This window comes from Cloeon dipterum, chromosome X (genome assembly GCF_949628265.1).
Source record: "Cloeon dipterum chromosome X, ieCloDipt1.1, whole genome shotgun sequence".
NCBI lineage: Eukaryota > Metazoa > Arthropoda > Insecta > Ephemeroptera > Baetidae > Cloeon > Cloeon dipterum.
The window spans coordinates 19,834,158-19,860,336 of record NC_088790.1 but is presented as its reverse complement, the minus strand read 5'-3'; the positions used below and the strand labels follow the sequence as shown (position 1 = coordinate 19,860,336).

Below are 26,179 nucleotides of genomic sequence, written 5' to 3'. Positions count from 1 at the left end.
AATTGACTCTGATTGACTTTTTCCGTTTTTTCACAAGTGGAAATAAAAAATTTTCATCCAATTTTCAATGTAAAAAAATGATAACATGGGTGGACAACATTAAATTAATAGAGTAAACCGAGTAAACTGACAAGTTCGCAAAATTAATGCAAATGATAAAATTTTGCCGCTAGATGGCGTTATCTCTTCTCTCGGAAACAAACTGTTGATTTAGCGCGGAGAGAGGCAAAACGAGAAAGAAACAAGTACATAACAAATAAATAAAAGGAGCAAGACAAACAGAGTTGAGATTATGGACCTGCAGGTTTTGTCATTGAAATTGCGACAGTTGAACTGAATTCTAAGTTAAAATGGAGATTGATAACAGTCTTGAGACCAGCTTTGGACAGCTCGACTTGAAAGAACGTGTTTGTCTGGCTGATTGGGACCTCCCGCCTAGTGTAGTAAAGGTAAAATGAAGTATTAATTTTGCAATTAAAATTTACAATTTTGCATTTTTGTAGATTATGTTAACATATAGGGCACACCGTTAAGTTTTTCTACTGTGAAAAAATTTTTGTATGTACTAACAAAATCATTCATATCTCTGAAAACCTGGCTTTGACATTTTAACAATAATTTGTCCTAACTAAAATGTTTATTAAGTTTTTAATTAAAAATGTCAAACCTTTCGATTGGTTTCAGGCATATCGTGAGAGAGGCATCAACGAGATGTTTTCTTGGCAGGCAGAATGTCTAGCCCTTCCTGGTGTCTGGACACAAACAAGCGATCTGGTCTTGGCAGCTCCAACATCAGGTGGCAAAAGTCTTGTTGCTGAGTTGCTCTCTGCCAGGACTGCAATTAGAAAGGGCAAGAAGGCTGTGATAGTGTTGCCTTTTAAGGCGTTAGTCGCTGAAAAAACTAACTATTTAAAGGTGCCAGAGATTAAAATTTGCTGCCAGAGCTGTTTAAAACTATATTGAATGAATGATTTCAGACTTTATTTGCACGGACTGGCTTGAAGGTTGTCTCCTATACAGGCAGCTCGTCCATGCTTTGTCCTTTTTCCATGGTTGACATAGCTGTGTGTGTCACGGAAAAGGCCAACGCACTAATCAACCAGCTTGTGTCCGAGGATTCAGTGGCCAGTCTCGGTCTTGTGGTTGCAGATGAACTGCACACTCTCGCTGACAGCAGTCGAGGATATATCTTAGAAATGCTGCTATCCAAGATCAAGTTTCTGAAAAACTCGAGAGGTGCTGATTTGCAAGTCGTCGGGATGTCTGCAACGCTGGGAAACCTTGGCGAAATTGCCTCATGGCTGAGCGCTGTCAAATATCAAACGGATTTTAGGCCAGTTTCGTTGCAGCAGAGGATTTTAATGAATGGAACTATTCTGGACAGTAAATTTGAGAAAGTCGAGGAGTACAAGAGAGTCATAGATGCTAAGGTGAATTGAGTCTAAATAATTATGCATGTTGAACTATTAGTCACATTAATTGCTTAGGATGACCCTGAAAATGTTATTGATTTAACTGTGAAGAGCGTTCTTGGCGGTCAATCGGTTCTCATATTTTGTATGACCAAAGCGCACTGCGAAGCTTTGTCAGTAAAAATAGCCAAAGAAATTATTAAAGTTGGTGAGTATATCTGATCAAAAAATTGCGGTTTGTATATTTTTTAAAACTAGGCAGGGGAAAGTTTGGCCAGGAAATGGCGCAGAAGATCCAGGAGCACATAACTGAAACGGCGGCTCTCGAAATGAGGTCCCTTATAGACACCTGCATGCCAAGCTCTGAGTTGAGGACATGTGTCTGCTTTGGAGTGGCATTCCACCACGCTGGACTGTCCGACGATGAACGTTCTGTGATAGAAGACGGTTTCCGCTCAGGCCGCTTGCGTATACTGGTGGCTACGTCCACCCTCTGCTCTGGAGTCAACCTGCCCGCCTCAGTGGTCATCGTCAGAATGGGCAACAGGCTCGACAAACAGATGTACTTGCAGATGATAGGCCGTGCAGGCAGGACGGGAGTGACCACGACTGGCACGAGTTTTCTCACTGTTCCGTCCAGCCTTCTTGCGTTAGCTAAAAAGTTGACCTCTGAGGATGTGGCTCACGTGACACCAAGTTTGGGGAGCAATTTGATGCGGGCCGTTTTGGAAGCTGTTTCTATTGGTCAGTTTCACCCTCCACCAGCAGATTTTTCTCACTGAAAATATTTCTTATTCAAGGTTTGACACGGACACATGAGCAGATCATTTCTTTTGTAAATTCTACCTTTTATGGATTCTGTAAAACTGGCTCTATTGACGCAGTACTAGAAGAGGTTATTGAAGATCTCGCAGCAGCTCAATATTTGAGAAGAAACGAAGAGCTCACTGAGGCGACAAGACTAGGAAGCGCTTGTGTTGCTGCTGGAGCGCGGCCGCAAGATGCCAAAATGCTCTATGAAGAGCTGGAGAAGGCGCAAAAGTCATTCGCATTGGACACAGAGCTGCACCTTTGTTATATAGTAACTGTCTTTTTAACTGTTTTGTGGTTTTTCCAGGTTTTCACCGTTTTGTAAACAAAATTTCAAAAACGAATTAGAAAAATACACGCAGGAAATTATCTGAAAGAAAGCCAAAACTGCTCTAAATTTAGTCCATTTACAAGATTCGTAGAATAGTGGTTTTATAGGCTAACAGCATTAAATTGAAAACTAGCATTTTTATGAATTTTTCTAATGTCTCCAAAAGTTGCAATGCTTATTGTTTATCTTAAAAGTATTAAGCACCCATAGTGCAATTTTTGGCACAGTTACATAAAGTTGATATATTTACATAACCATTGAAACACGTGGCGAGTGTTGTCTTTAATCAAAACTGCATTTTTTCAGACTACTCCTCTCTACAGTTCTGACTGGGGTTCATTTGACTGGCTCAGCTGGATGAAAATGTATTCCTCCCTGCCAGCAGAGTACTTAAGAGTTGCTAACTTGGTTGGGGTCAAGGAGAATTTCATAGGCGTGATGATGGCCAAATCCTCAAACATGATTAATCAACAGGCTGTGAGTTGCAAAAGTTTCTACTAATAATGCAGCCTTGTTAATTTTTTTGAATTGATTATGAAGCTCTCAAGCATGGAGAAGCACCAAAGGTTTTTCAAAGCGCTTGCAATGATGGATCTCATAAAGGAGAATTCGATCGCAGAGGTAGCAGCAAAATTCAGCACTAGCAAAGGTGCCATGCAGAGCCTTCAACAGTCAGCCGCAATGCAAGCTGGTAAGCTAAACTATAATTTGCGTCTGCCCTGAATTTATTGCTGTTTTAGGTCGAGTCAAAGCATTCTGCCAGCAACTTGGCTGGACTTTAATGGCAGTTTTGATGAAATCTCTCCAGCAGCGTTTGCAATTTGGAGTTTTGCCAGAGCTTTGTGATCTGATGCGGGTCGAATTGCTGAATGGACAACAAGCCAGGGCGTTCTACCAAGCCGGAATTGAGAGTGTTGCTGACTTGGCCAGAAGCAATGTTGAGATCATAGAGCGGATACTGATAAACATGCCCAAGTTTGGAAGGTAAGCTTAGAGTGTCGAAAGAAAAAATTGGAAATTGGATGCATTGGCTTTTAAAATGTTCCATCCTACCTCTGATTTTATGGGGAAAAAAATTTGTTAGAAAAGAATATGTTGCATTATTGACAAAATGGTGTGCTTTGCTAGTAAATTTTTCACGGGACGAAGATAACCATTCAAAATGTAGAGAAACTGACAGTTAAAAATTGGATAGCCACATTTCAACCTTTAAACATCCTCTGAATCCTCATTAGATTTGTTTTTCACTTTAAAATTACGAGAAACGATTTTTAATCCCTGAACCACTCTAAATATTTAATTGGCCTTCAACAACTGTAATTACAATCAACTCCGATTTAGTGTTGAACAGGAGAAACAAGTGCAGCTTGGCGTTTTCCTTGAAGGGATTGGAGCTCTTCCGGAGAGGCAAGCCTCAACTCTAATCTTGCAGCACGCTAGAGAAGTGGTGCAGCAAGAGCTTGGCCTTGAAGGATTTAGCTGGGAGCAAAAGCAGACGGAAACTCCACCAAGGGCAAGCCAGCCTGCGTGCACCCAGGAGAGCCAAACTCCTGAAAAGATCGAAATGGACGACGCCCTTGCCGCACTTGAGGCCACTTGCAACACTCCTCACAGGACGCCGGCCAAGGGCGAAATAGAAAGGTTGGGCCTGAGTCCGGACCTTTTCGACGCCAGCTTGGAGGGGGTGGAGCAAAATGTGGATAAGGTGGCTGTGATAAAAGTGTCAAAGGAGCTGGAACCACACTTTTTTAAAATTCTCAACCAGATTGAAATTTTGTCCTTTTCAATGTCAGTGGAGAGTGGAGGTAGAGTAAACGAAGTCGTCCTTGGTTGTGAAATGGCCGATGAAGTATTCATATTTGTGCTTTCTTTAGAAGGTATGCATGCAATAGGATTTACAGAATCGAATTGCAGTTAAATATTATGATTTTCAGTTTATATGGACACTATACGAGGCATATTGAGTTCAAAGCATTTACAAATTTCAATGAACAACGCTTTGTTGAAAATACGTCACCTACTGCACTATTTCAACACTATAGAGTCCCAAGTTTTTGATCCTGTACTAGCAGCCTGGATCCTGAATCCCGACAAGCCGTCTTACTCGCTCGCGCAACTGGTAAATTAAAATTTTGTGACCCAAACTTTTTATCCATTCTTGAATTGACAGGTGCAGAACACATTTCCTGAGCTAACAGACTTAGTGTCAAATTTGAGTCGGCAGAATTGGTGCCCCACTAATGAGAGTGAAGCTATAACCGAGTGCATCATGACTGCCAAAATCTCATGCCAGCTGAAGGCATGGTTAGAGTCCCGCAAACTAATTTCCGTTTTAAATGGTACATCTAATGATTTTCTTATTATTTGAAATCAAAGTTAATCTCTTCATTAGATATTGATATCGAGGCTGTGAAAGTACTTGCGGAATGTGAACGTAGGGGCTTCTTTATATGCAACAAAGAATGCTCTGTTATAGAGAACCAAATCATAGATACTCTTGACAAGTTGAAGATTGAAGCCGCCACATACGCTAGCTGCAATTTCGACCCTAACAAGTCCTCTGATGTTAAGAAGGTTGTTGCCAGTTAATCAAAGGTTTAATTTCAAATGTTAAAACTGAGTGGTTTTGCAGGTCATATACAATAAATTGAAACTTGGAGATCCAAAATCCAAACAATCAACGTCAAAAGAGGCTCTTCAAGCTTTGGAGGGCAAACACCCACTACCCAAATTAATCATTGAATATAGGAAATTGCACCACATTTTGACAACTGTGAGTTTTAAATTTCACAGAAAGAATTTTAAAACTTACTTCTTTTTACAGATTTTACATCCCATTTTAAACAATTTAGAAAAGTCCGTGGTACACCCTCGCTACAATTTTCTCATTGCCACCGGACGTGTGCACATGTACGACCCAAATTTGCAAAGTGTGCCTCGTGACTTTGCCTTACCTGACGGCAACATCTTGAGCGTTCGAAGCATGTTTGTCGCTCGTCCAGGTTATTGCCTGGTCTCTGCCGACTACCGTCAGATAGAGTTTCGCCTAATGGTGCATCTGAGCAATGACGGATCTCTGATCAAGCTGATGAATTCGGGAGAAGATGTTTTTGTTCGCATAGCCAGTATGATACACAAAACCAATGATGTGTCAGACGAGATGAGAAGACAAGCTAAACAGGTCAGGCTTCAAAACGTCCAAAATTAATAAAATGAGTGAAATATTTTCGGCAGTCAAACTTGAGACTAAATTACCGTCAGTAATTCTTCCATAAAGAGTGCAAATATTGATCATATTCTTCATGATTACTTTTGATGAGGTTTATCATAATAAATTTTAAAATTCCATTTTAAACTATTGTTAACTTAAAATTTGTTATTGGACCGTACTAATGAGCAAATATGCACAATTCTACTAATTATCTTCATGCACCAATTTTTCTACCAATCTAAAACGTCCTCTGGATTGTTAATTGCAGGTATGCTACGGTCTTCTCTATGGAATGGGCGTGGATAAGCTAAAAGAAGAGTTGAAGGCCCCTGCTGACCAAGTTCATGTCCTTTATGAGTCCATACAAGAGCAACTCTCATCTTTGTTTGAGTTCAAAGAGTCTGTCGAAAAGCAGTGTCGAGATACGGGCCGTGTTACTTCCATGTATGGCCGAGTGAGGCTCATGAAGCTGGCCAGAAATGCTGCTAACACCATCGTCCAAAGTTCAGCTGCCGACATTGCCAAAATGGCTATGGCCAGGGTGAAGAAGGCGTTACTCAAGCAGAGAGTGGAGGCGCATTTGCTGCTACACATGCATGATGAGCTGATATATGAAACAAGGACTAGTGATAAGGAAAAGTTAGCGCTAATTTTGCGTAAAGAAATGGAAGCTGTCGGGAGTGATCTCAAAGTTTCTCTGCCAGTGAAAGTAAAGACTGGGCCTGATTGGGGACATTTGCAAGACTACCCGTGAACTATGTAAGATTAATTCTGTTTATAATATTGTCATAATAAATGCCACGATTTTTAAACAGCTTTTTTGCCTTTCCCTTTTCGAACTTGACGCCATTGGAATTTGGAATCCTGATTACTATAAAAAGGTATTTAGCTATTTTTCTTAATCCTATTTTAAGAATAGTTTTTAAGGAAGGAATCAAATTCGTCTTATATATTTCTAGTAAGGTGACCCTCAGTTCATCAGATATCCAAGTTCAATGTCAGTAAACTGCTACTTTCGTGAATTTTTTTATGATGGAGCGGTTATAAATTATTATTATCTAATTTTTATATTGCACGTTTCATGTGGGCAAACGAAAAATCGGGGTTTATTATAGGAAGAATAGGGGCGACAGGAAACCGCAGTCTAACCTTGGCTAGCGCAACCACGCACTGGATGAGCGCCCGATTTGGCACACATTCTGTAAATATTTTGGACCTCCTGTGAAAGATTACAACAAAAGCGGCAAACAATCGGGAAATAGATAAAAGGCTCTTTTGATTCTCATCTCTACTGCGTTGTGGCCCAAATAAATAACGCCGTATTATAGGACGCATCAAGATATGTGCTCAGTGGCGCAACGGGAAATCAATTCGGGAAAAAAAAGTTGAGCAGTTTTCTTGACTTGTCTTGATTTTATTTTAGCAACGAGCTTATAATTTAGAATTATATGCAACCATAATTTTTCTAATTCGTTTTAAAAATTATGAAAATTTATTAGATAAATGTTTTTGGAAGAAGTGAATATTTCATAACCTTACAACTTGAATCAATATAAACGTCTTGAGCAGAAGTTCTCAAAACTTGTGAAGTGCGACCGGCAGGAAATTGCAAAAGTTTAGACAAATATAATTGGCGTGCAATGCGAGGCGAAATTCGCAACACGCGCGGTGGCCAACTTTTCCACGGCTCAATATATGAAAATAAAAAAGTGCTGAATGAGCAGAGCAGCCGTCGCGCGCCACTCGACCCGGCGGACCTTGGTGTGACACCATTCAGAGGGACAAAAAGACAACAATCGTATCAGGATCTGCGGGGGCTGAAGAGGGAATAATAAATGCGTGCTCCCTTCCAGCACAATTAAACAAATACGGCGTCGGCGGCGGGTGCGTTTTTGTCACGCATACAAACATGCAGACGACTAGAGAATTAAAAATAGAGGCGTGCGCCACGTGTTGCGTTCCCTCGATTGACAGGCGGGCTGTTTGCCCTGCGAGATAGATAACCCGCTCGGCCGGCGAGCATCACCCTCACGTCACTCCGGGTTCGACGTCACCGAGAGGAGGGCGCCCACCGCCGCAGCCGCCGCCGCTCGCCTTGACATCGCCAATTGGGCCTTTTTATCGGGCGGCGCGCATTTGCGTGCGACATGCTGCCGCGGCCGCAGCTGCTGCTCCTCGTCTGCGTCTTCGGCCAGTGGCCCGCGGCCGCCGTTGGCCGCGAGGTTTTCCTCAACCAGGACGGCGATCTCGTCATTGGCGCCTTTTTCCCCATTCATCGTAAGGGCCCTGATGGCGAACGCTGCGGTGCTCTTCAGGTTAGACCTTTTCGCTAGGTCGTTTACATTATTCATTGCCTTTAATTTAGTTAATATGGTTGTGATTTTTTCAAAGAAATTTGGAAAACCACGCTGATATTGAATATTCTCAATTCATTTTTATGAGATCAAAAGATAATTTCTACTTTTCCTGGCTTCAAATTCATAGTTTTGGCTACAGGAACCTGTCAAAAATTACACGATCCAAACTTTAAATCATGAAGAATGCTGAATATTTACGTCTATACTTTAAAAATCAGCCAACTTTCTTTTTTAAGCAGCTTTGTCGTTTTAAAGATTCGACCAGATAAAAATCAAAATTAAGAGAAATCGAAACATGGTCAAAATCTTTGCTGTTTTCTCATAAAATTGTCATTGCGCCTTGTTTTGATTCAACATATCAGATCTACTGCAACGTTGGCGTTTGCATTTTTTCTTAAAACAAATTATATTACGTGTTTAATAACTTAAGAAATATTATCTGACTAGCAAAACTTCACTACGGGATTTGTCAAAGATTAAGACATATAACATCTTGATTTTTACTTTTTCTATATCTGAAATCTTTATACTTGTCGATTCATTCACCAAACTTGAATTCCTTTGTGATTCAAAATTTGTCTGCAATTCACAAAACAAATCTTTCAAAAAGCCAACAAAATATTTTAAAAGTTTTATCATTCTGCTGTTATCAACTGTAAAAGAGGGAACGGATATTTTTCTTATATTACCTATCGAAAGCAAACTTTATTGCAAAATGTTTTTTTTTCTCTTCAAAAATAGTGTTCTATGCTTTTGTTATTCGTAATCCAGAGACGTTGCTTAAATCTCAATTATCCCAGCTCACGCGTCTGATTTAGATCCTGTTAAATAGTATTAAATCTCAATTGACTCGCATCACGTCCTCTCTTAATCACAATTTATTTACAGTGATCAGTAGTTTGGTTTAAACTGCTTGAGCTTAACGCGCATACTAATTTTAATAGTTCAAAGTATAAACCTAGAATATCGCACAGATATTTCCTCTTGAAAGTAAGCCTATTTTTCCAACGTTGCACATAATTTCAGCAGCAATATATCTATATCAATTTTCTGGTGCTTCTCGGATCTCAGGTTTCAATGAAATGATGTATCAAAGAGGTTTGCCGATGACAGACAAAAATCAATTTTTCCCTAGCAGTAGCAGGTGACGCGTATTGTGAATCACCGTGTCTTTTGAGTCATATTATGTGGGTCCTACTTTCCTGCTGCGTGCAAATGGGATCATGCTTACAAAAGGATATGAGAAGACTAGGGCTGGATTTCATTCACTGGAATTTCCTGAATATAATAACATCTCGGATTTGAAAAGGCTTATATTAAAATCTGTATTAGAATAATTTATTCTAGCAGGCTTGTTGGCAAAATTTTTTCAAATAGACAATGATTAGACATTACTAAAATTTCATTAGATACTTTAAAATTCCCTAATGTGATTAAAGAGACAAAACTACGATTCACCCTGGAAAAAATAAAAATCTATAGTTGATAAAATACACTTTGCAACGTTTCCCCTGCAATTTACTCCAGCCATTGTGCTCGCTGCGAGCACAGGAGAAAAATGAAAGAGAGCGCAGAGATATCAAATATCCCTTGTCCAAAAGGGGCTGTTTGTCGTTCGCGTGGCCGAGAAATGAAATTTTCCGTGCTGGGCGCGCTTTCTCGTTGATGATGAAATTATACAGGAGCGGCGAAACGACACCGAATTCGTTAAAGTGGATGTGTCAGCGGACGGTGGAGCACGCGCCGGCCAGCCGCAGCTTCCTCTCTCGGTCAGCCAGTTCCTTGGAAACTCCGAATCGCACACGCGATGCAGATTGCTCATGCGTGTGATTAACTTTGCTTTCTCGCGACAATTATTTTCTCCTCGCCGATCAAGATGCCGCGTGGGCGGTCGCTAGTGGGCTGTGTGATTGAATTATTCCTTCCCGCGCGACTGACGCCGTTATCCTCTGCAAGCGATGCTGAAAATTTTGAATTTATGAGCGGAAAATTATCATGTCGCGTGGAAAAAGCACCTTTATTCTCGATTAGGGATTTCTCTCTGATAGGCAATTTATTCTTAAATTATAAAAAATAATGAGCCCACTTATTGCTAGTTTTTTTTTATTATTAGTTAAGGTGTAGAGTTCATCAGGTTTCATTTTTAGGAAATTAAAAAAAAGAAACATTGTAATGTGGAAAGAATCGCTCATGATCCTTCATTAATTCAATGATCTATTTATTATTCATATATTCAGAGGAATGAGACATAAAGTAACAAAAATTCAACCAAATATTTCAAGCAAATATACAATTTGGTCATATTTTTTGGTAAAATTTTAGACTTAATTTGTCGATTTAAACTAAACTGATATTTTGCACGCCGTTTTTAGCATATATTTCACTTGTGCTTGAGGCTTTCGATGGCTCTTCTACAAAAATCCTCGCTTTTGACTATTTTAAAAAAGGTTTACTCTTGAAGAATTAATCAATATAATATTAAAATACAATATTAGAAAAATGGTTAATATACCAAAACTGATGTATTATAATGCAATACATTTTTGGGTCAGCAATTCAGAACAGTTGAAAATTCTTCAGACCCCTGGTATACTTTTTTAAAAATATGTACAGTTAAATGATGCAATTTTTTAAAATTTAGAATTTCTCATTTGATTGGAAAACGCATTATTTTCATTCCCTGCATGATTGAAAATTACATAATAGGTACAAAATTTGCAAAAACGCCATCCTTTTGCAGTTTAAATCCACCAGAAAGCTACGGAATTTCGCAGTTTTATCATACAAGCAAATATTATACACTTTTTCACGGAATTATATCCGGCCCAGTTTTTCTAGTTTTCAACGAAAACTGTCCTTAAAACTGGTGAAGGTAAAAATCACGCCAACAATGTGCAATATCGTAATATTCGCGTCAAGAGAACAACACACTGCACTCAAGTGTCCTAGGCCGGGACCGGACTGGGGAGCAAGCAGAAATTTCGTATGCAAATTCGAGAGGCTGCGACGAGCGCCTCAGAAAATTAAGTGTCAGCACCATGCCAAAATCAACAAGTTGTGCGTGCTGACGGCATGCGATCATGTCTCATTGTCTCCGCATCGCGTATGCGTATCCGTCGAACGCGTCTTGGGACGTGTGATTCGTCGGGAAAAGGTCATGAATTAGGTTTGGCCATCGATCCCAATGCGGAGGAGCAGATCGATCTGTGGAGCAACGTGGCTTATCATGCCAGAGACAAATTTTGGAGCTTGCAAAATGCAAACCGTCCTGGCAACAAAGCATGTGACGCGCAGTAAGCGATAATTTATGACGAGAATTGAGTAAGCTAACATTATATGAGAACGGATGTTGCAAGGCTTAATTGAGAACAGTACGTGAAGGAATCGGTCTTCTGTCTCGTTTTAAACCTACATGATATATTAGAGGACTTCGAGAAATCCAGTTGATCCACAGAGTTTCTCAACATGTTGTGCGCACGACAGCTAGATATATTTTTGATTCACGTTCTACTTGAATCAATCAATAATAAAATAGCGGATAGCCGTAATGTTGATGTGAACTTGAGGAAACGAAAAGCGAGGAGATACCGACGCTCAGTTGGACGTGATTGAAATTAATTTTGCTTGATCGTGCTTGATGTAATTATTTTTATCCATTAAGTTTTGGACTCGTTTATCAAAATATTTTTAAATTTTTCAGCAAGTTAAGAAAAATACGTGGCAGTTAAAAAAGGGCAAATAACCATACTTTGGCGGGCTTCAGTAAAAATAGTGGAATTTTGAAAGAAAAATTGTTTGCAGAGCATTCTAAATTACTTAACGTTAAAAACGATGTGCTGCAATTATTGCCTGCGCGATCAAAAAGAGAGCAAGCAAAAGAATCTCATATACCCCTCAATTACCTTTCTTTTGAATAAAAATGTCCCTTGCAAAAATTCACAATCCTAAAATAAAAGTAAGTTGAACTTCTGCTACATTTTAATAAATTTGTAGGAATGTTTCCCGTCGTGTGCCTCAAAGAAGGCTACAGCTCCTGTACAATCATGAGGAGTTTGTTTCAATGCGTAGTGAATATTTTACCCGAAATCTTTTGGCGTTTTTAACGAATCCCTCAGAAACTGAAGGTGCCTTTTTAAGTTGATATTAAACGCAGCTTCTGCGGTGTATATAGCGAGCTGTTTATTTTACCACAGATGTTTCCTACTCAAGTAGTTTCGGCTGCTACAGTTGCAACCTCAAACCATAAGCTTCCTTTCCCGTCTAAGGCTGGGGATATTTCTAATGGTAAAAAAGCGGGAGTGCACGATTGTCACCTCACAATCTAACTTATTTGAAGCTTTTTTTTGGCCTAGAGCTAGATTTTTTTTAAAAAAAAAGTGGATAAATTTTACTAACCGTAATTCATCTAGGGTTGAAATGTGATCGAAATTAAAAATGAATAAATAAAATCGGCCTTACAATTTAGAACAATATAAATTCAAGTCGTACCAAAAAACCTTCAATTTGCCGAATTTACGTACTTGTTTTGTAGAATCTGCGACGAAGGACGTTGTTTATATGTACTGATCAGGCATAAAAATCGCAGCAAACACGGGGGTGCCGCTGGATATTCGGGGACTGCGAGGAAGACAAACGGCCCGAATTTACGACGCGTCAAAAGCAGGCTCACCTGCTGGCCGCGCGCGCGCCCGTCCCAATTAAGGGGACGGCGCGCCAGCCGTGTGTCCAATATAACGCCCTTTATTAGCGCGCGGCCACTTTTCTCAGTGTCAGTCGGATCGATTTCAATCTGCTTAATTGGTGTCGACAGATCGAGGACGGACTGCAACCGCTCGAGGCCATGCTGTACACCGTGCAGCAGGTCAACGCCGACCAAACCCTCTTGCCGGGGGTGACGCTGGGGGTGGCCGCCTTCGACTCGTGCGACAACCCGGCGCACGCCATGGAGCAGGCCCTGCACTTCGTCAAAGGTACGTGTGCGTTGCTCCGCGCTAAAACAAACTCTTGCCAACTAAGTGCCCATGCTCATGCCAAGCTGCGAGTGCGTGTGCCTGACTGAGTGTCTACTCAAGCCGCTCGTTACGATCTGACGTGTATACACTCCAACTGGCAAGTGTCCGCTGAACGTGGGAATTTCAGCATGCTTTTTCGCACTGAGAAAGCATACTTGATTTTAAATTGGATTCCTATTAAATGATAATCTTCTGGATTAAATAAAAAATAAATTTCCGAAAGTCACTTTTAATAACTCGATATGGCTGCTAAATCTGCTATAGGATCTCTTAGAAATTATCTTAAACCTTGAAACTGTTAGAAAATTTCTAAATCACAAACAAAAGTTTTTTTTGCTATAGACATAGACCTTTTCTAGAGAGTTTTATTTATTACATAAACTCACCTCTTTAACTTTTAAAATGATTCCCATCATATTGTAGTTAATTGTGACTTTGGTGTTAACTGTTGAAGATTATTTCAACTTTCCAGCACTGATATTTTGATGAAATTGAAACTGCTGGAATTTGCTTCGTTTCAACATTATACCATCCGATTTCCTAAACGTTTATTTGAGATAACGTTATCTTTTTTATGAAAATGAAGATGTAATTCATAAAATATTTTATTTAAAGATATGCGATACTCAAATAATTTCGTTTGTCACAGTCGTTAGAGTTGCGTAAAGACAAAAATAACTTTGGGGAAACCGAACAAGTGCGTTAATGCTGGTATTTATTTCCCACTCATTGAAGAATGCCGTGATTCTCTTCGACATCTCTGCCTATATAAAATTGCAGACTTCAACAACTTAAATAAGTATAGTTTTCAGCTTCTTGTCAACAACTAAATTGCTGTTATAAAACCAAAACAATTGTAGGGGCTAGATTTAAGAATTTTCTCAGTCTGCTGCACTGTCATACCACTTGTTTTAATTCTCTTTAACCTTTAACTAGGGCTGTGAGAATAAAAAGTTTTTTTTAAAAAAAAAACTTGTTCACATAAGGCTTTCGAATAAAATAGTCGGGTTTAAACTGGAAACTTTACGTCATGCGGAACTTTAAAATTTTATTTTCCTGGAAGAAGTTATCTTTTATATAAATATCTGTAACAGCAGGAAATCTAATTTAGCATTTTGTTATGAATATTTTGTCCTGTTGATGAAAAACGGAATAATTTCACTTCAAATGATTTAAATGGAACCGATGAAAAGCATTTTTTTCCTAATCAATTTATAGCCTCAAAACATTTGGTAAATCTTTTTTTACAAAATTAAATCAATAAATTTTCTGACTGTCCGGCAGGTGTTAGATACTTTCAGGATGTCGCTAATATTTTGAACATTGTTTGTCACGTAAAAAGCATAAATTTAGAAACTTACACAAGAAGGAAATGTTACCCTTTTCTTGCAACAAGGAAATTCGCGTTTGGTTGTTAAGCATTATACAATTTTTCCTTTACCTTGACTATTTTAAGGCTGAGCTGCTATGAGTGAATTTTGAGAAGAGAAATAATCTCTCACGTCCTCGCAATGGATAGCACACTGTTGCGGTCCTTTCATGTTTATTTTTCTTCAATCTCCCTCAAAGCCGCATGTCCTCAAAATTAATTTATGCGGAAGAGCAAAGCCATTTGTAGTTTCCCCTTCAATTATTTCTTAAGACGAAAAACATCGTCTTTATCGGAAAAAATGTACTATGATTTTATTTATTTCACATTGTTCTTTAATTTTCAAATTAATAGTTTCAAAGACGTTGGTTTTACAACTAAGAACAAATTTGCTGCATAGGGAATTCTTTTTTAATCCATATATTAATGTCACTGAAAAGTTTGAATCAATTTAATTTTTCTTAAAGAGCTCACTCTGAATGTTATTTATTCAAATATTTTAAACCAATAAAAACTCTTAAAAATTACTTTGATCACTGTATTGGGAGCAAAAGTAAATTTCAGGGAAAATGATTAAATTAACTTACCAATTATTTTACGTTCCCTTTTAAGTGTGTTAGCAGCTTATCTCGTTAAGGCAAATATCCCCCTTATAAAACGGTCTCTAAAGCCGTCTTAGCTGGATAACCACCTCAAAGTAATCCATTTCCATATTTTTCCATTTTTTCCTCGTAAAGGAACAGTGAAAGCGGCTGAGATTTAATCTAGAATATCATTTCTCTCCACCAATAGCAACTCCAAAGCGCTGGCCAGGAAAAAACGGTTTATCGGAATTCACCAGCACAGACGCGATTATTGGAGTGGCGCAAAAGGTGGATATTTGTTGCGTGCCAGCAATTCCCAATATTGCTAGTTGAGCTCGCCGCAGCAAGAGATGCAATATGGATGCTGCGAAAGTGAAGCTTGCGTGCGTGTATTTCGGTACGATTCAGATAACTTTGAAGAGGCCTGTTAACTCTCATGGAGCGGCCTGAGAGCGGCTTCACAAAGCACACTATTGATCTCAACGACTAACTCGCGTGCTGCCTAAACTAATCTTTTGAAGCCATAAGAGAAACAGACAAAACTTACTAGAATGCAACACATACCAAAAATATTGTTTTTTTACTGTTCCATCACTTGGAAGGAATTGACTAAAGAATGTATTTCTCACTTTTGCCCTCAGAAACTTAGGGCTATGCTATAACTTTGCTTTGTTTGACACAACGCACATCGAATTTTTAAAAATAAATAAAGCAATGGAGAGTCGAAAGTAATTTTGACAAAAATTAAACTTTATTTATAAATAAGGTAAATCCCCAATTTTAACGCTAAATATTATTAAAAATTTATAGATTTTGAATAAATGATTTTTATAATGGTTTTCCGTGGGCTACGTATGCGAAAAACACAAACAAGTAACGGTGGCTTAAAAATTTTAGTGTAAAAAGCTGTACAAAATAGAGTGAAAAATCCTTTTTACCTTTGCCTGATATATAACCTCTGAAAATTGGGAATAAATTAAAACTTTAACAGGCTGCCGTTTAAATTTGCGAGAAAATCGGCTCAAAAGCTTGCATGCTAGACAACATAAATAAGTGGAAAAAATATTTGACATAAAGTTTATTTTTTCGAGGAATTCGGCAAAATGTAAAATTTACCTGTAACTCGGTCCTGATTTGATAATTGCACACTGTAGAGGTTAATTGTGGAAATAGTCCACAAGCAATAAGCTCAATGAACCATTACTTACTTGCTAAAGCCAACAATTCAAAATATTCTTAATTTTTAGCCTGTGAAGCTCTCTACTTTAAAATAAGAAAAATAAATACCACACATTGTCACAATTAATCACCCGCTTAGAGCCTATCCATAAATCGTTAAATTTATTCAAATCGGTTAACAGTGGTCCACTTGAAAATGGATAGAGCCGGAGAGCGTTACAGAGATATATGTGGGATCCTCTGAGGACCTCCGCACACTTAAACTTCTTGATTTGAGAGTGCTAGAGAGGTTTCATTCATAAATTTTCCGCTCTGACAAATGCAAACGCTTTACGCGCGAAATTATTCCCCAGAAAGAGTCGTTAAAATTTCATCACTGGTCAAATTTCGAGAGGATTGGGCTATTTCTGATGCGCGTCTCGTCCCACCCAGACGCAATTAGCTGGCTGCAAAAAGAGAAAGAAAAATGGTTGTGCGGCAGGCTTCCGACTCTCAAGGGAAGCGTCACAGAACGTCTGCACCATGACGGGAGGTGTAATTAAATTTTACCCCCAAAGCTGCTGTTTTTTTGCAGCCCGCGCGAGGATCGATTGCTAATTATTTCGAGTTTAGGGTGCAACTATAACTCTTTATTAAGGGGCTCTCGGTTTCAGCCCTTAAGCGCTTCTCCGCCGTGTACGCAACAACTTATATGAGCCCATCAATGGTGAGTGCAGGCCGCTTTCTCGATTATTTACTCCGGCCTTTTGCGGTTGGAAGGCGCGTCAGATTTGTTGAAACGAAGCAAGCGTTGATGGTTTTGACGTTAATCTGGCATCTGTTGATGTTTTGATGATAAAAATATGGGTTTTTCCTATTTATAGAAGAGTATGTGGTTATGGAAGTTATCGCAGTATAACCACTCTGTTTGTGGTCTGCAAGAACAGATAAACTTAATTTGATTAAAGCGAAATTTTGGATACAATAAACTATCTCTGTATTGTAATTAAAACGGAGTTTGTCCTCGTTGCTTTAAAACCTCCTCCTTTAATCTGACTAGTTTCGGCTTCACAGTTTATCCTTATTTTATGGGAAAACACAACTGGCTCCAACAACAGAATACTTGACTTTGATGCAAGCACAGCACTGCTTAAAACTTATATTTCATAACGTAAATTTCACACAAAAATATCAGGACTTTTTATTTTTTTCTGAAGCTGTATCAAATTTAAAACGTCTCTGTTTTTTTGACGTTATCGTTATTTAAAGATCCCTGCTCCACATTTCTTAAAACTTATTGTCGAAGTAAATCTAGAAACCAATTCTAAAATAGAATGATAGTAAATAAACAAATTCTCACAGTGCTTTAATGTTGCTAAACTGGCGCCCTAGTCATGAAGAGGGTCGTAACACGTATATTATAGGCTCTCAGGTACAAACGCTCTGTGTTCTCTATATTATATTTGTGGATTTTGGAAGCAAAATTATTTACTTGGAATATAATTACATGGGTGTGGCTTTGTAATTTTATTTCAAGATGAGAGCAGAAAGAAATCTAAGGTTTCAGTGAAAAATGTTTATTTCTAAATATTAAAATCGACAAATTGAAAAAATCAACCAGTGTACGTGGTTCAACAGGAAAGGCAATACAAATTCAATGGCGTCGCCAAAAACTAAAACGTCGAATCCTACTAATTATCCTTCAGATATTATTTTGTGAAGAATGGAATTTATAAAAAGCTCTAAATAGTGAATTTATTCACCTTAAACATTGACTAAACAGCAACTTTGGATTTCATAATAAATTCGGGGAATTATTTCTTCGACACCAACCAAATCAATTCCTGCAAAAAAAAACAGCCCTAATAACGACTTTTTGTTCATGTTGCTTGCAGGTTTCATCGCACATAACAACGCACACCACGGTGCTGAGAACGAGGAGTTGGAATACGTGTGTGAGGACGGCAAGCCGCCCAAGTACTACGAGCGCAACTTGGAGCGCATTGTGGCCGTGATCGGCGGCCAGAGCAGCTCCGTCTCCATCCAAGTGGCCACGCTGCTCAAGCTGTTCGGCATCCCGCAGATCAGTTACCTGTCCACGTCGCCTGCGCTGAGCAACAAAGAGAAGTTCCCCTACTTCTTCCGCACGGTGCCCAGTGACGTGAACCAGGCGCACGCCATGCTTGAAATTCTCAGGTATAAACAAACACATATGCTAAATCGCATTTAATTTGGGTCAGATTGGACAAACACACATCAACACCCTTCCTTCTTTCATGCTGATTGATGAGTTTCGAAAACAACCGCATGTTGTGTCATCAAGATCAGAGAATGGATTTAATTACCAAAATATTTCTTGAATATTAGAATCAATAGCAAACAAATGGGAAATAGAGGGTATGACACCGTAATAATTGAAAAAGTGTAGGATTTAAATAAATTGTCCAAGACGATTTGTCTAATTAACTTATTAAATTTGTAACATATCCACAGAAAATTATAGGAAAGGTAGGTGGACAGGGATAAAAAAGAAAGATAATATTTTTTCAATGTTTTTCTGGTTGCTCTTGTTATATTATCTTGTTTAAGGAGTATTATTTTTTCAAAGCTGGGAAATCAGGGCTGGGCATGGGTATTAAGTGGTTTTTTGCAGCTAGTTTCTCCCGCAATTTTGGTGCCCATGAAAAATTAGATTTAAAATTTTAAAAAAATCAAAAACCCATGAGTCAACAAAAACAAAAAACGCGTTTCCTCTCCATATAGGGAATTTTTTTCATTAAATAGCTAGAAGGTGCAAAACAACGCACAAAACTGGTAAATACCGCGAAAAACCACTGCACTGCAAGTTTGAGAATCTCCCTGGGAGATACCCAGCCCTGTGGGAAATTTTGTTAAAAATTTTTGCAAGGTATTTTATTCGTTTTCTAACTGAGAATATTTCATATTCACCATTTTAATCTTGCGACTCTCCACTCTGCTCCTTACTGAATAACCCCTGTAAAGAGTAAACATATGCAACGTGCGTGTCCCACTTGCTTGGCGGCTTGCCTAACCGTTGAATCGACAGCAGTCAGATAATTGAGGACCCCCTCAAGTGCACGACTGTCGCCATTTTTATTTACAATTAATTGCATGCTTGTTCGTTCCACCCTTGCAATAATAAATTTAATTGTGGGTTCAAAGAGGCAGCAATCATCTTCCCCATGAGGGGGTAATTTTAATTTGCTGTGGATTGAATGGTTAGACATTTTGCCAAACATATGTGACACGCACGTTGCATACATTCACATTTTCAAGGGCTTCATTTTCAATATTGAGCAACGCTGCGTGTTTTTAATAATGGCTTTTAAATCTTCTTTTATGACAGATCTAAAAGGTAAATATATTTAAATGTTTACATTTTAATAACAATGTATCGGTATAAAATTATTTCGCTCACCTTTAATACTTTTAAGACAAATTGGAGCCACAGAAAAAACGGGGCTGACCATAAAAAAATAATGGTCTATACCTGCATGAAACGGATATTTAACACATTTCCTTATGAATAAAATATACATTTAACACATAACAGTGTACAACAGACAAAATTTATGGAAATACGATTTGTTATATGAATTTATTATACCAACGGAAAAATAAACCCCTACGCAGGAACGACACCCTCTTAAATTACGAATATAATTATGCAATGTGCGTGACAGATTTGCTGGGCGGTTTGCCTAAGTGGCAATCCGCTGTCGTCAGCGATTTAACACGCTCGTCAAAAACAACTCTAAAAATGTATTTGTGCTGTTTTTGACACTGATGTTTCCCTTCCTTCCCAAAGGCACTTCAAGTGGCAGCGTGCGGCGGTGATCTACTCAAACACCGAGTATGGCAAACACGGCTTTGAGATGCTCAAGTCGCTGGCCGCCAACTACAGCGTTTGCTTCTCGGTGGAGCGGCGGATCGAGCGGGACGGCAGCACGCACGAGAGCGACATCAACGAGGCCATGCAGGACATCCTGAAGCGTAAACACCTGCGGGTCGTGGTGGTTTTCGCTGAAAAGGCTTCAGCGCACCGCCTGCTGCGCTACGCCAAAGCCAACAAGCAAGCCAGTGAGCTCATTTGGATCAGCTCAGACTCGTGGCGCCGGCTTGATGACTCTGGGTCAGTATTAACGTTTGTCTCATTGGGAGAGCGTTCTTGTCTGAATGATTGGATTTTTTGTTTTGGAAATGGTACTAGCAGTCTGAAAAAATAATCTAAATCATAATTTGTCCAAAAATTTCAAGTAATGGATGATATAGCTTGCTAAAAATATTTAATCTCCAAACTTGAGAATTCGCCCATCAGCAGGCCGGTCTCTCGCAGGGTTAGAAGAATAAAATGTACGGAATGTGCCTTTTTGTGCTGCTAATACATCTCTACATTTAATTTAGGACACACGAAAAAGCGTTAGTTGGGTACTTTTCTTTATGGGGAGTTCCTTTACTGCTTACGCGAGTTTCAAATTTGAAGCTTCGATCATTTTGAATTCCTTCTGAGGGGATGATTAGACCAGCCCTTTCGTTAATCACAATAATTGCCCTTGCATTAAGATATCACGCGCCGGACACGGCATTTTTTTAAACTGGTAGAACATATTAGGCTGACAGATGATATTTTTGGATAAACTTTTGGTAAAACTCTCGTGGTACAGAACATATTGGTTGTTTCGTAATTGCAGGCTCAACTTTATAGTGACTGAAAATATACATTATCGTTTCAAATTTATTGTGAAATAAACCTTGTAAAGAAATCATTTTCACATAAACGTAGCCATTTATTTATTTTATGACTCACAGGGGTAACCAACTGAAAAACGCGGTGGCAGTGCAGCCCCTGGCGCGAGAACTGCGTGGCTTTGACGAGTATATGGAAAGTCTGCGTCCTGGGAACCACAGCAATGTGAACCCGTGGTTCAACGCAACCTGGGAAGAAATGTTCAAGTGCAACTTGAGCACGTGCGACCCGAACCCGATGAACGGAATCACACACCTGGTCAACTACCGCCAGCAAAACTACCTGCACTTCATCCGCGACGCTGTCTTCGCGGTTGCCTACGCCCTGAACTCTCTGCACAAAGAGCTGTGCCTTGGACAGAGCGGCATATGCGACGCAATGAGCCACCTGAATGAGACGGATTTCTTGAATGCTTTGAAAAACATATCGTTTCTAGGTAAATTAACATAAAAGGGCATTATAGAGATCCCATCGTTAAGTGCTGGATGTCTGATATTAATTTATGTGACTGTTGCTATCTCAATCTTTAGATATTTGTTTTGTCGCAGTGTTGTGCAAACACAGTTCTAGAGTGCCATATCGATTTTTTACAAACAATTACATTGATTGTGTAAATTGGTATCAATGAAAGCGACTTTGCAATTTTTGTTGGGAGTAGCAGGGGCATGGAAAAACTTTTGTTGAATTGCCACAATTTATCAAACTTTTCTGTAAGCAAAAAAAAAACGGAAGAATTTTATTGGCAAAATGTCTGTCTGATAAGTTAATCGGCAGCTTATAATTACTAAATTTTTAAAGGAAGTTAATCATATACATATTAAAAATCTGATTTGAACGATTCTAATTTCAAAACACCTTGCGTGTGCAGATGAAGGAGATCAAGAATTCCGGTTCTTTGACGGGCGAGACGGGCCCCCAAGGTACTCAATCCTCAGCTATGGGTATGAAGGGCCGACTAACCACATGTGGAAGGTTGTTGGAAATTTTTCACGTACGCAGTCTTACGTCTTATTAAAATCGTTATTAACTTAACTTTTCCCGCAGTGACCGCCAGAGGAGAGCCGCTGCTGAGTCTGGATGAGTCTTCCATTCCCTTTTTGGCCTCGGGAGATTCACACGTCTGCAGTCCAAAGTGCGGAGAGCAGCAAATTTTAGTCCGAGATGTGAGCTGCAAATTCCTTAGCCACCGAGTACGCCTGATTAATTCGATTTGCAGGCCGATGACGTTTGTTGCTGGAAGTGTAGTAGCTGTAATCCGTACCAAATCCAGCTAGGGTCCTCGCTGTGCCAGGACTGCAACCCTGGCACCAAACCTGACCCCTCGCTGAGCAAGTGTGTGCCCATTCCAGTCTCTGTGCTTGATCCGTACAGCGCCAGCTCTCTTGCTGCAATGGCTATCGCCTCCTTTGGACTCATCATGACTGCCTTTGTTGGGTATGAAAGGATTTGTGGAATCAAGTTCCGTTTAATTTTGATTTTTAACAATTTTCTTTAAATAATAATACAAAATCAAGGTATATATTAATTTTCGTGTTGTACGCCTAGTGCGTTATGTAAAAATATATTCTAAAATCAAGGTGCAAGGAAAACCAAGCATCAAAATGATGAGAATTTACAAATTTTCACTGTGTCTTCCATCTATACCGTAAAGATTGCAGATGCTTTTGCATATTATATAACATTATTAAGATTGGGAAAAGTTTTGAAACAAGAAACGTTCCAAATTGTCAAAAGTCGTAAGGGAAACCATTTTAATTTGACCTTGACGCTCTTTTATAAAAACACTGCTGCCCTCCAAAAACATAATATCAACAAGAAAATCATCAAGAAAAATGGTGTAAAGTCTAAAATCATCTAATTTGGTTTCCAGTTTCCAGTTGACCAAAACACCTTGTGAATGGAGTCTGAAACTGATAAAAATCAATCTGTTTTCTCAAAATAAAAAAATCTGCATTCCCAAAAACCTAGATAGCTATGACAAATCAATTGGGTTTGAGTTTCAATAGGATAAGACGGATAGGCATTAAAAGATTATGGACAAATTGCAAGAATATGACGTTCTAGAATTTTCATTTTCATTTCTCCGTACATCTCAAACCAAAATTGACAATCTTTATTTTTTACAATATTTTTTTTACTTCGGTAAAAAGTGTGATTTTTATGCTCTTTGCTTCTGCAGGTGCGTATTCTTCCGTTTCGGCCACACGCCAGTGATCAAAGCGTCGGGCCGTGAACTGAGCTGGTTGCTGCTGGTCGGCATCGCCGCCTCGTTCCTTCTCACATTCCTGGCCGCGTTCGCGCACCCGGCGCCCTTTCCGTGCGGCGCCTTCCGCTTCCTGCTCGGCTTCTGCCACACACTGTGCTACGCGGCCATCCTGGCCAAGACGAGCCGCGTAGCGCGCATCTTTGGCCAGAAGGCGAACCAGAAGGCCAAGTTCACTAGTCCCGAGGCGCAGTTGGTGCTCGTGGCCGCCATGACCTCGGTCGAGGCGGTCATCCTCTTCACTTGGCTGCTCCTCGCGCCACCTACTGCAGTGCACGTTTATCCCTCCAGAGAAGCAAGACTGCTGGTATGGGTTACAGTTGAGCACAATTTTTCAATATTTATCAAAAAACACTCAATTGCCAAAGTGTTGAAGAAGTGCATGCATTTTGGACGAAAAAAGCAAATTTGAGAACACATTGCGTCATTTTTATTTCAAATGAGTATAATTGTCCTTGTGGCATAGATGACACGACTTTTATGTTGGTTAATTGCTTATCAAGTTCTGAGGTAATATCTTTTTTTAAGCCTTCACAGGAAATTTATTAAGTTAATTATATAGAAAAAACATTTTTTTATATAATAAATCTTATTCTTACATGTAGGTTGCTACATTTCGATTTTGACACGTAGCAAAAAATACTCATTAGGATTATGCACTTTTCAACATAGTCTGTTAGGTAACTTAGAGAATATTTGGTGTTTGTGAGTCTGACGTTTCAAATGAGAAAAACCACTTAGTCGAGATTTTTTTCAAAATTTAATTTCAAGCCATTTTTCTATTATTTGTGATTTTTTAAAGAGATAAATAGAGATCGATTCGTTTCATCAAATTTGATATATTTCTTGCCTATTTTTAAAAGCTCTAAAATTGATAAATCGGACAATTTTGACAGTGTAACATGAATCCTTAGAGATTGCTAATTTTCAAAACGTATAATTCTGCATATAATATAATATTTTGGACAATTTTTTTTTGGGGGGGGGGGGGATTTTGAGAGTGGCAAGTAATTGTGGCTCAAAATTGTAGCAGAGTGATTCATTCTTCCATGCTAGTTGCTTTCACATGTTAGTCTCATTTTAAAAATCCAACCTTGATCTAACGCTAACATGATTTACCTTTTTAATTTATTTACTGAATGATTAAAATATAGATCGACATTTTGTTAGTGTCAGACCAAGTCGATGTATTACCGACCCGTCAAATGTTTGGTTGAAACGTATTTTAAATAAAGCCATGAAAATTTTCTTTCTTGAAATAAATTTTCATAAACTCTGGTATCAATTTTTTAACTTCCGCTAAGTTAGCTTAGCGGATAGCATAGAACCCAAGTGGCCGCAGATGAGCTTGGGCCCAATATGGCCAACTTTGCGCCTCTCAGCACCAATGTCATTTATAGAAACGCCAGACATTTGTCCCTATATAGCTAGATTTTTTTCTGGAAAGAACCTTCAGGCAGATATAGAACTGATAGAAACACTGGTTGCTTTTAAAAAGTTCTAGTTATAATGCAGTATTTTTGGATTTGTTGAAGGTGTGTGCCGGTCTGGACTCTGGGCACGCGTACCTGATCGCGCTGGCGTACCCGCTGACCCTGGTGGCGGCGTCGACGGTGTACGCGATCAAGACGCGGAAGGCGCCCGGCGGGTTCAACGAGGCGCGCGCCGTCGCCTTCACTAACTACACGACGGCACTGCTGTGGCTGGCGTTTGTACCGCTCTACGTGGTCAGCTCGAGCCACGCGCTCAGGGCGCTCACCCTTTCCATCTCGCTGTCGCTGAGCGCCCTGGTGCAGCTCGCCTGCCTCTTCGCGCCCAAGGTCTACACCGTGTTGTGGCGGCCGCAGAAGAACACCAAGGAGGGCGTCATGACGCACCACCGCAGTTCCAGCCTCGCGCCCACTCCCTCACCAGCGCCCATGCACGCTGTCTCAGGTTGCGACCACACTCCTTTCTCAATTTTTGTTATGCCAAGACTAAAAGTTGTCAGGTTTATGCAGTTTTGACCTTCACAGGCAATTTTCAACGAAAGAAAAAGCAAATCAAGGAACGTTGCACAGTTGAAATAAAATCATCTGGACATTGCATTTCCTCATTGCCCAGAGCTTCAATTTATTTTCTGAGCTTTGGTTTGAAACCTGAAGCCTGATTTCATGGAAGTTATTTTGAATCCTGGGAGTAAAATAGAAACTCATGGACAGCAAGGAAACATTTTTAGTGCTACGTTCAAAGGTTTTTCAAAGTAAAATGTAAAGAAAGTTTGAAAAACAGTGTTTTGATGGGAAGATAGTTCAGCTATGCGTGTTGCTGTCTGCCCTCGTGCTGCTCGCGCCGCTCGCTGGGCAGACAGCAATTTTGGTGCCGCGACCAGCACGAGGGCGGACAGTAGTGTAAATAACTTGAATTGCTTTTACTACCATTTTTCTTCCTTCTTACAAAACAAAGTAAACTAAAAAGTGAAATTCAGAATTGTGTTAGCCCAAAATTTTTAAATATTTTATCAAGTGAATCAGGAAGCTTTATATTTACAACAATTTTCTTCGCAACTGAATTAATATTTATTGCTCTTTTTCCTACAGAGGGGAGTGTGGAAATGAGCGCTGGATTGGAGAAATCTCGTCAAAAATGTGAGTCTCAGCACTTTTAAAACAGTCAATAAAAATTATTACAACCCAATTTTTGGTTTGCAGGGAGGAATTCCACCAAAGAAATGGTTTTGACCCCGGCTAGCCTCCAAGTCAACAATTTCTAGTCTGGCTTTTAATAGAAATCAGATGAACGTACTCAAGGATCTTTGTTGTAAGAGAAACGTGCATTTAATGTCGACGCTTATCAAGTGAGTCTCAATTTTACGTTGTTTTATGTGCCTAATTAAATTATAGAGTATGTTGAACATAAAACTAC

General features: G+C 39.3%; 1 protein-coding gene across 4 annotated transcripts; it reads left to right on the top strand.

Annotated features, from left to right (window-relative positions):
- Positions 1-253: 253 nt before the first annotated feature.
- LOC135945134 (metabotropic glutamate receptor 3-like) lies at positions 254-26,175 on the top strand. Of its 4 annotated transcripts, XR_010575404.1 has the most exons (18): positions 254-449; positions 685-915; positions 978-1,430; positions 1,488-1,620; positions 1,671-2,156; positions 2,213-2,493; positions 2,860-3,030; positions 3,094-3,244; positions 3,294-3,537; positions 3,895-4,430; positions 4,488-4,672; positions 4,724-4,892; positions 4,946-5,127; positions 5,186-5,326; positions 5,378-5,734; positions 6,033-6,523; positions 6,580-6,645; positions 12,932-13,006. XR_010575404.1 is itself a non-coding variant. In XM_065492591.1 (13 exons), the coding sequence occupies exons 3-13, from the start codon at positions 12,962-12,964 to the stop codon at positions 26,025-26,027; spliced, it is 2,502 nt and encodes an 833-aa protein (XP_065348663.1). In that variant the 5' UTR covers positions 6,450-6,523; positions 6,580-6,645; positions 12,932-12,961; the 3' UTR covers positions 26,028-26,175. The 4 variants fall into 4 exon arrangements, 3 of the variants coding, with proteins under 3 accessions (XP_065348663.1, XP_065348661.1, XP_065348662.1); XM_065492591.1 differs by lacking the exons at positions 254-449; positions 685-915; positions 978-1,430; ... (10 more) ...; positions 5,186-5,326; positions 5,378-5,734 and adding exons at positions 18,140-18,440; positions 20,074-20,397; positions 21,075-21,448; ... (5 more) ...; positions 25,855-25,902; positions 25,966-26,175 and having other exon boundaries at positions 6,450-6,523; positions 12,932-13,091; XM_065492589.1 differs by lacking the exons at positions 254-449; positions 685-915; positions 978-1,430; ... (12 more) ...; positions 6,033-6,523; positions 6,580-6,645 and adding exons at positions 7,875-8,079; positions 18,140-18,440; positions 20,074-20,397; ... (6 more) ...; positions 25,855-25,902; positions 25,966-26,175 and having other exon boundaries at positions 12,932-13,091.
- The last annotated feature ends 4 nt before the right edge of the window (positions 26,176-26,179 follow it).

Bases quoted from the DNA above. Each gene is read 5' to 3' on its own strand.
- LOC135945134 (XM_065492589.1), top strand. From the start codon at position 7,912: ATGCTGCCGCGGCCGCAGCTGCTGCTCCTCGTCTGCGTCTTCGGCCAG. The intron at 20,398-21,074 runs GTCAGTATTAAC...TATGACTCACAG, and splicing joins CGCCGGCTTGATGACTCTGG to GGGTAACCAACTGAAAAACG. The intron at 21,449-21,880 runs GTAAATTAACAT...TTGCGTGTGCAG, and splicing joins GAAAAACATATCGTTTCTAG to ATGAAGGAGATCAAGAATTC.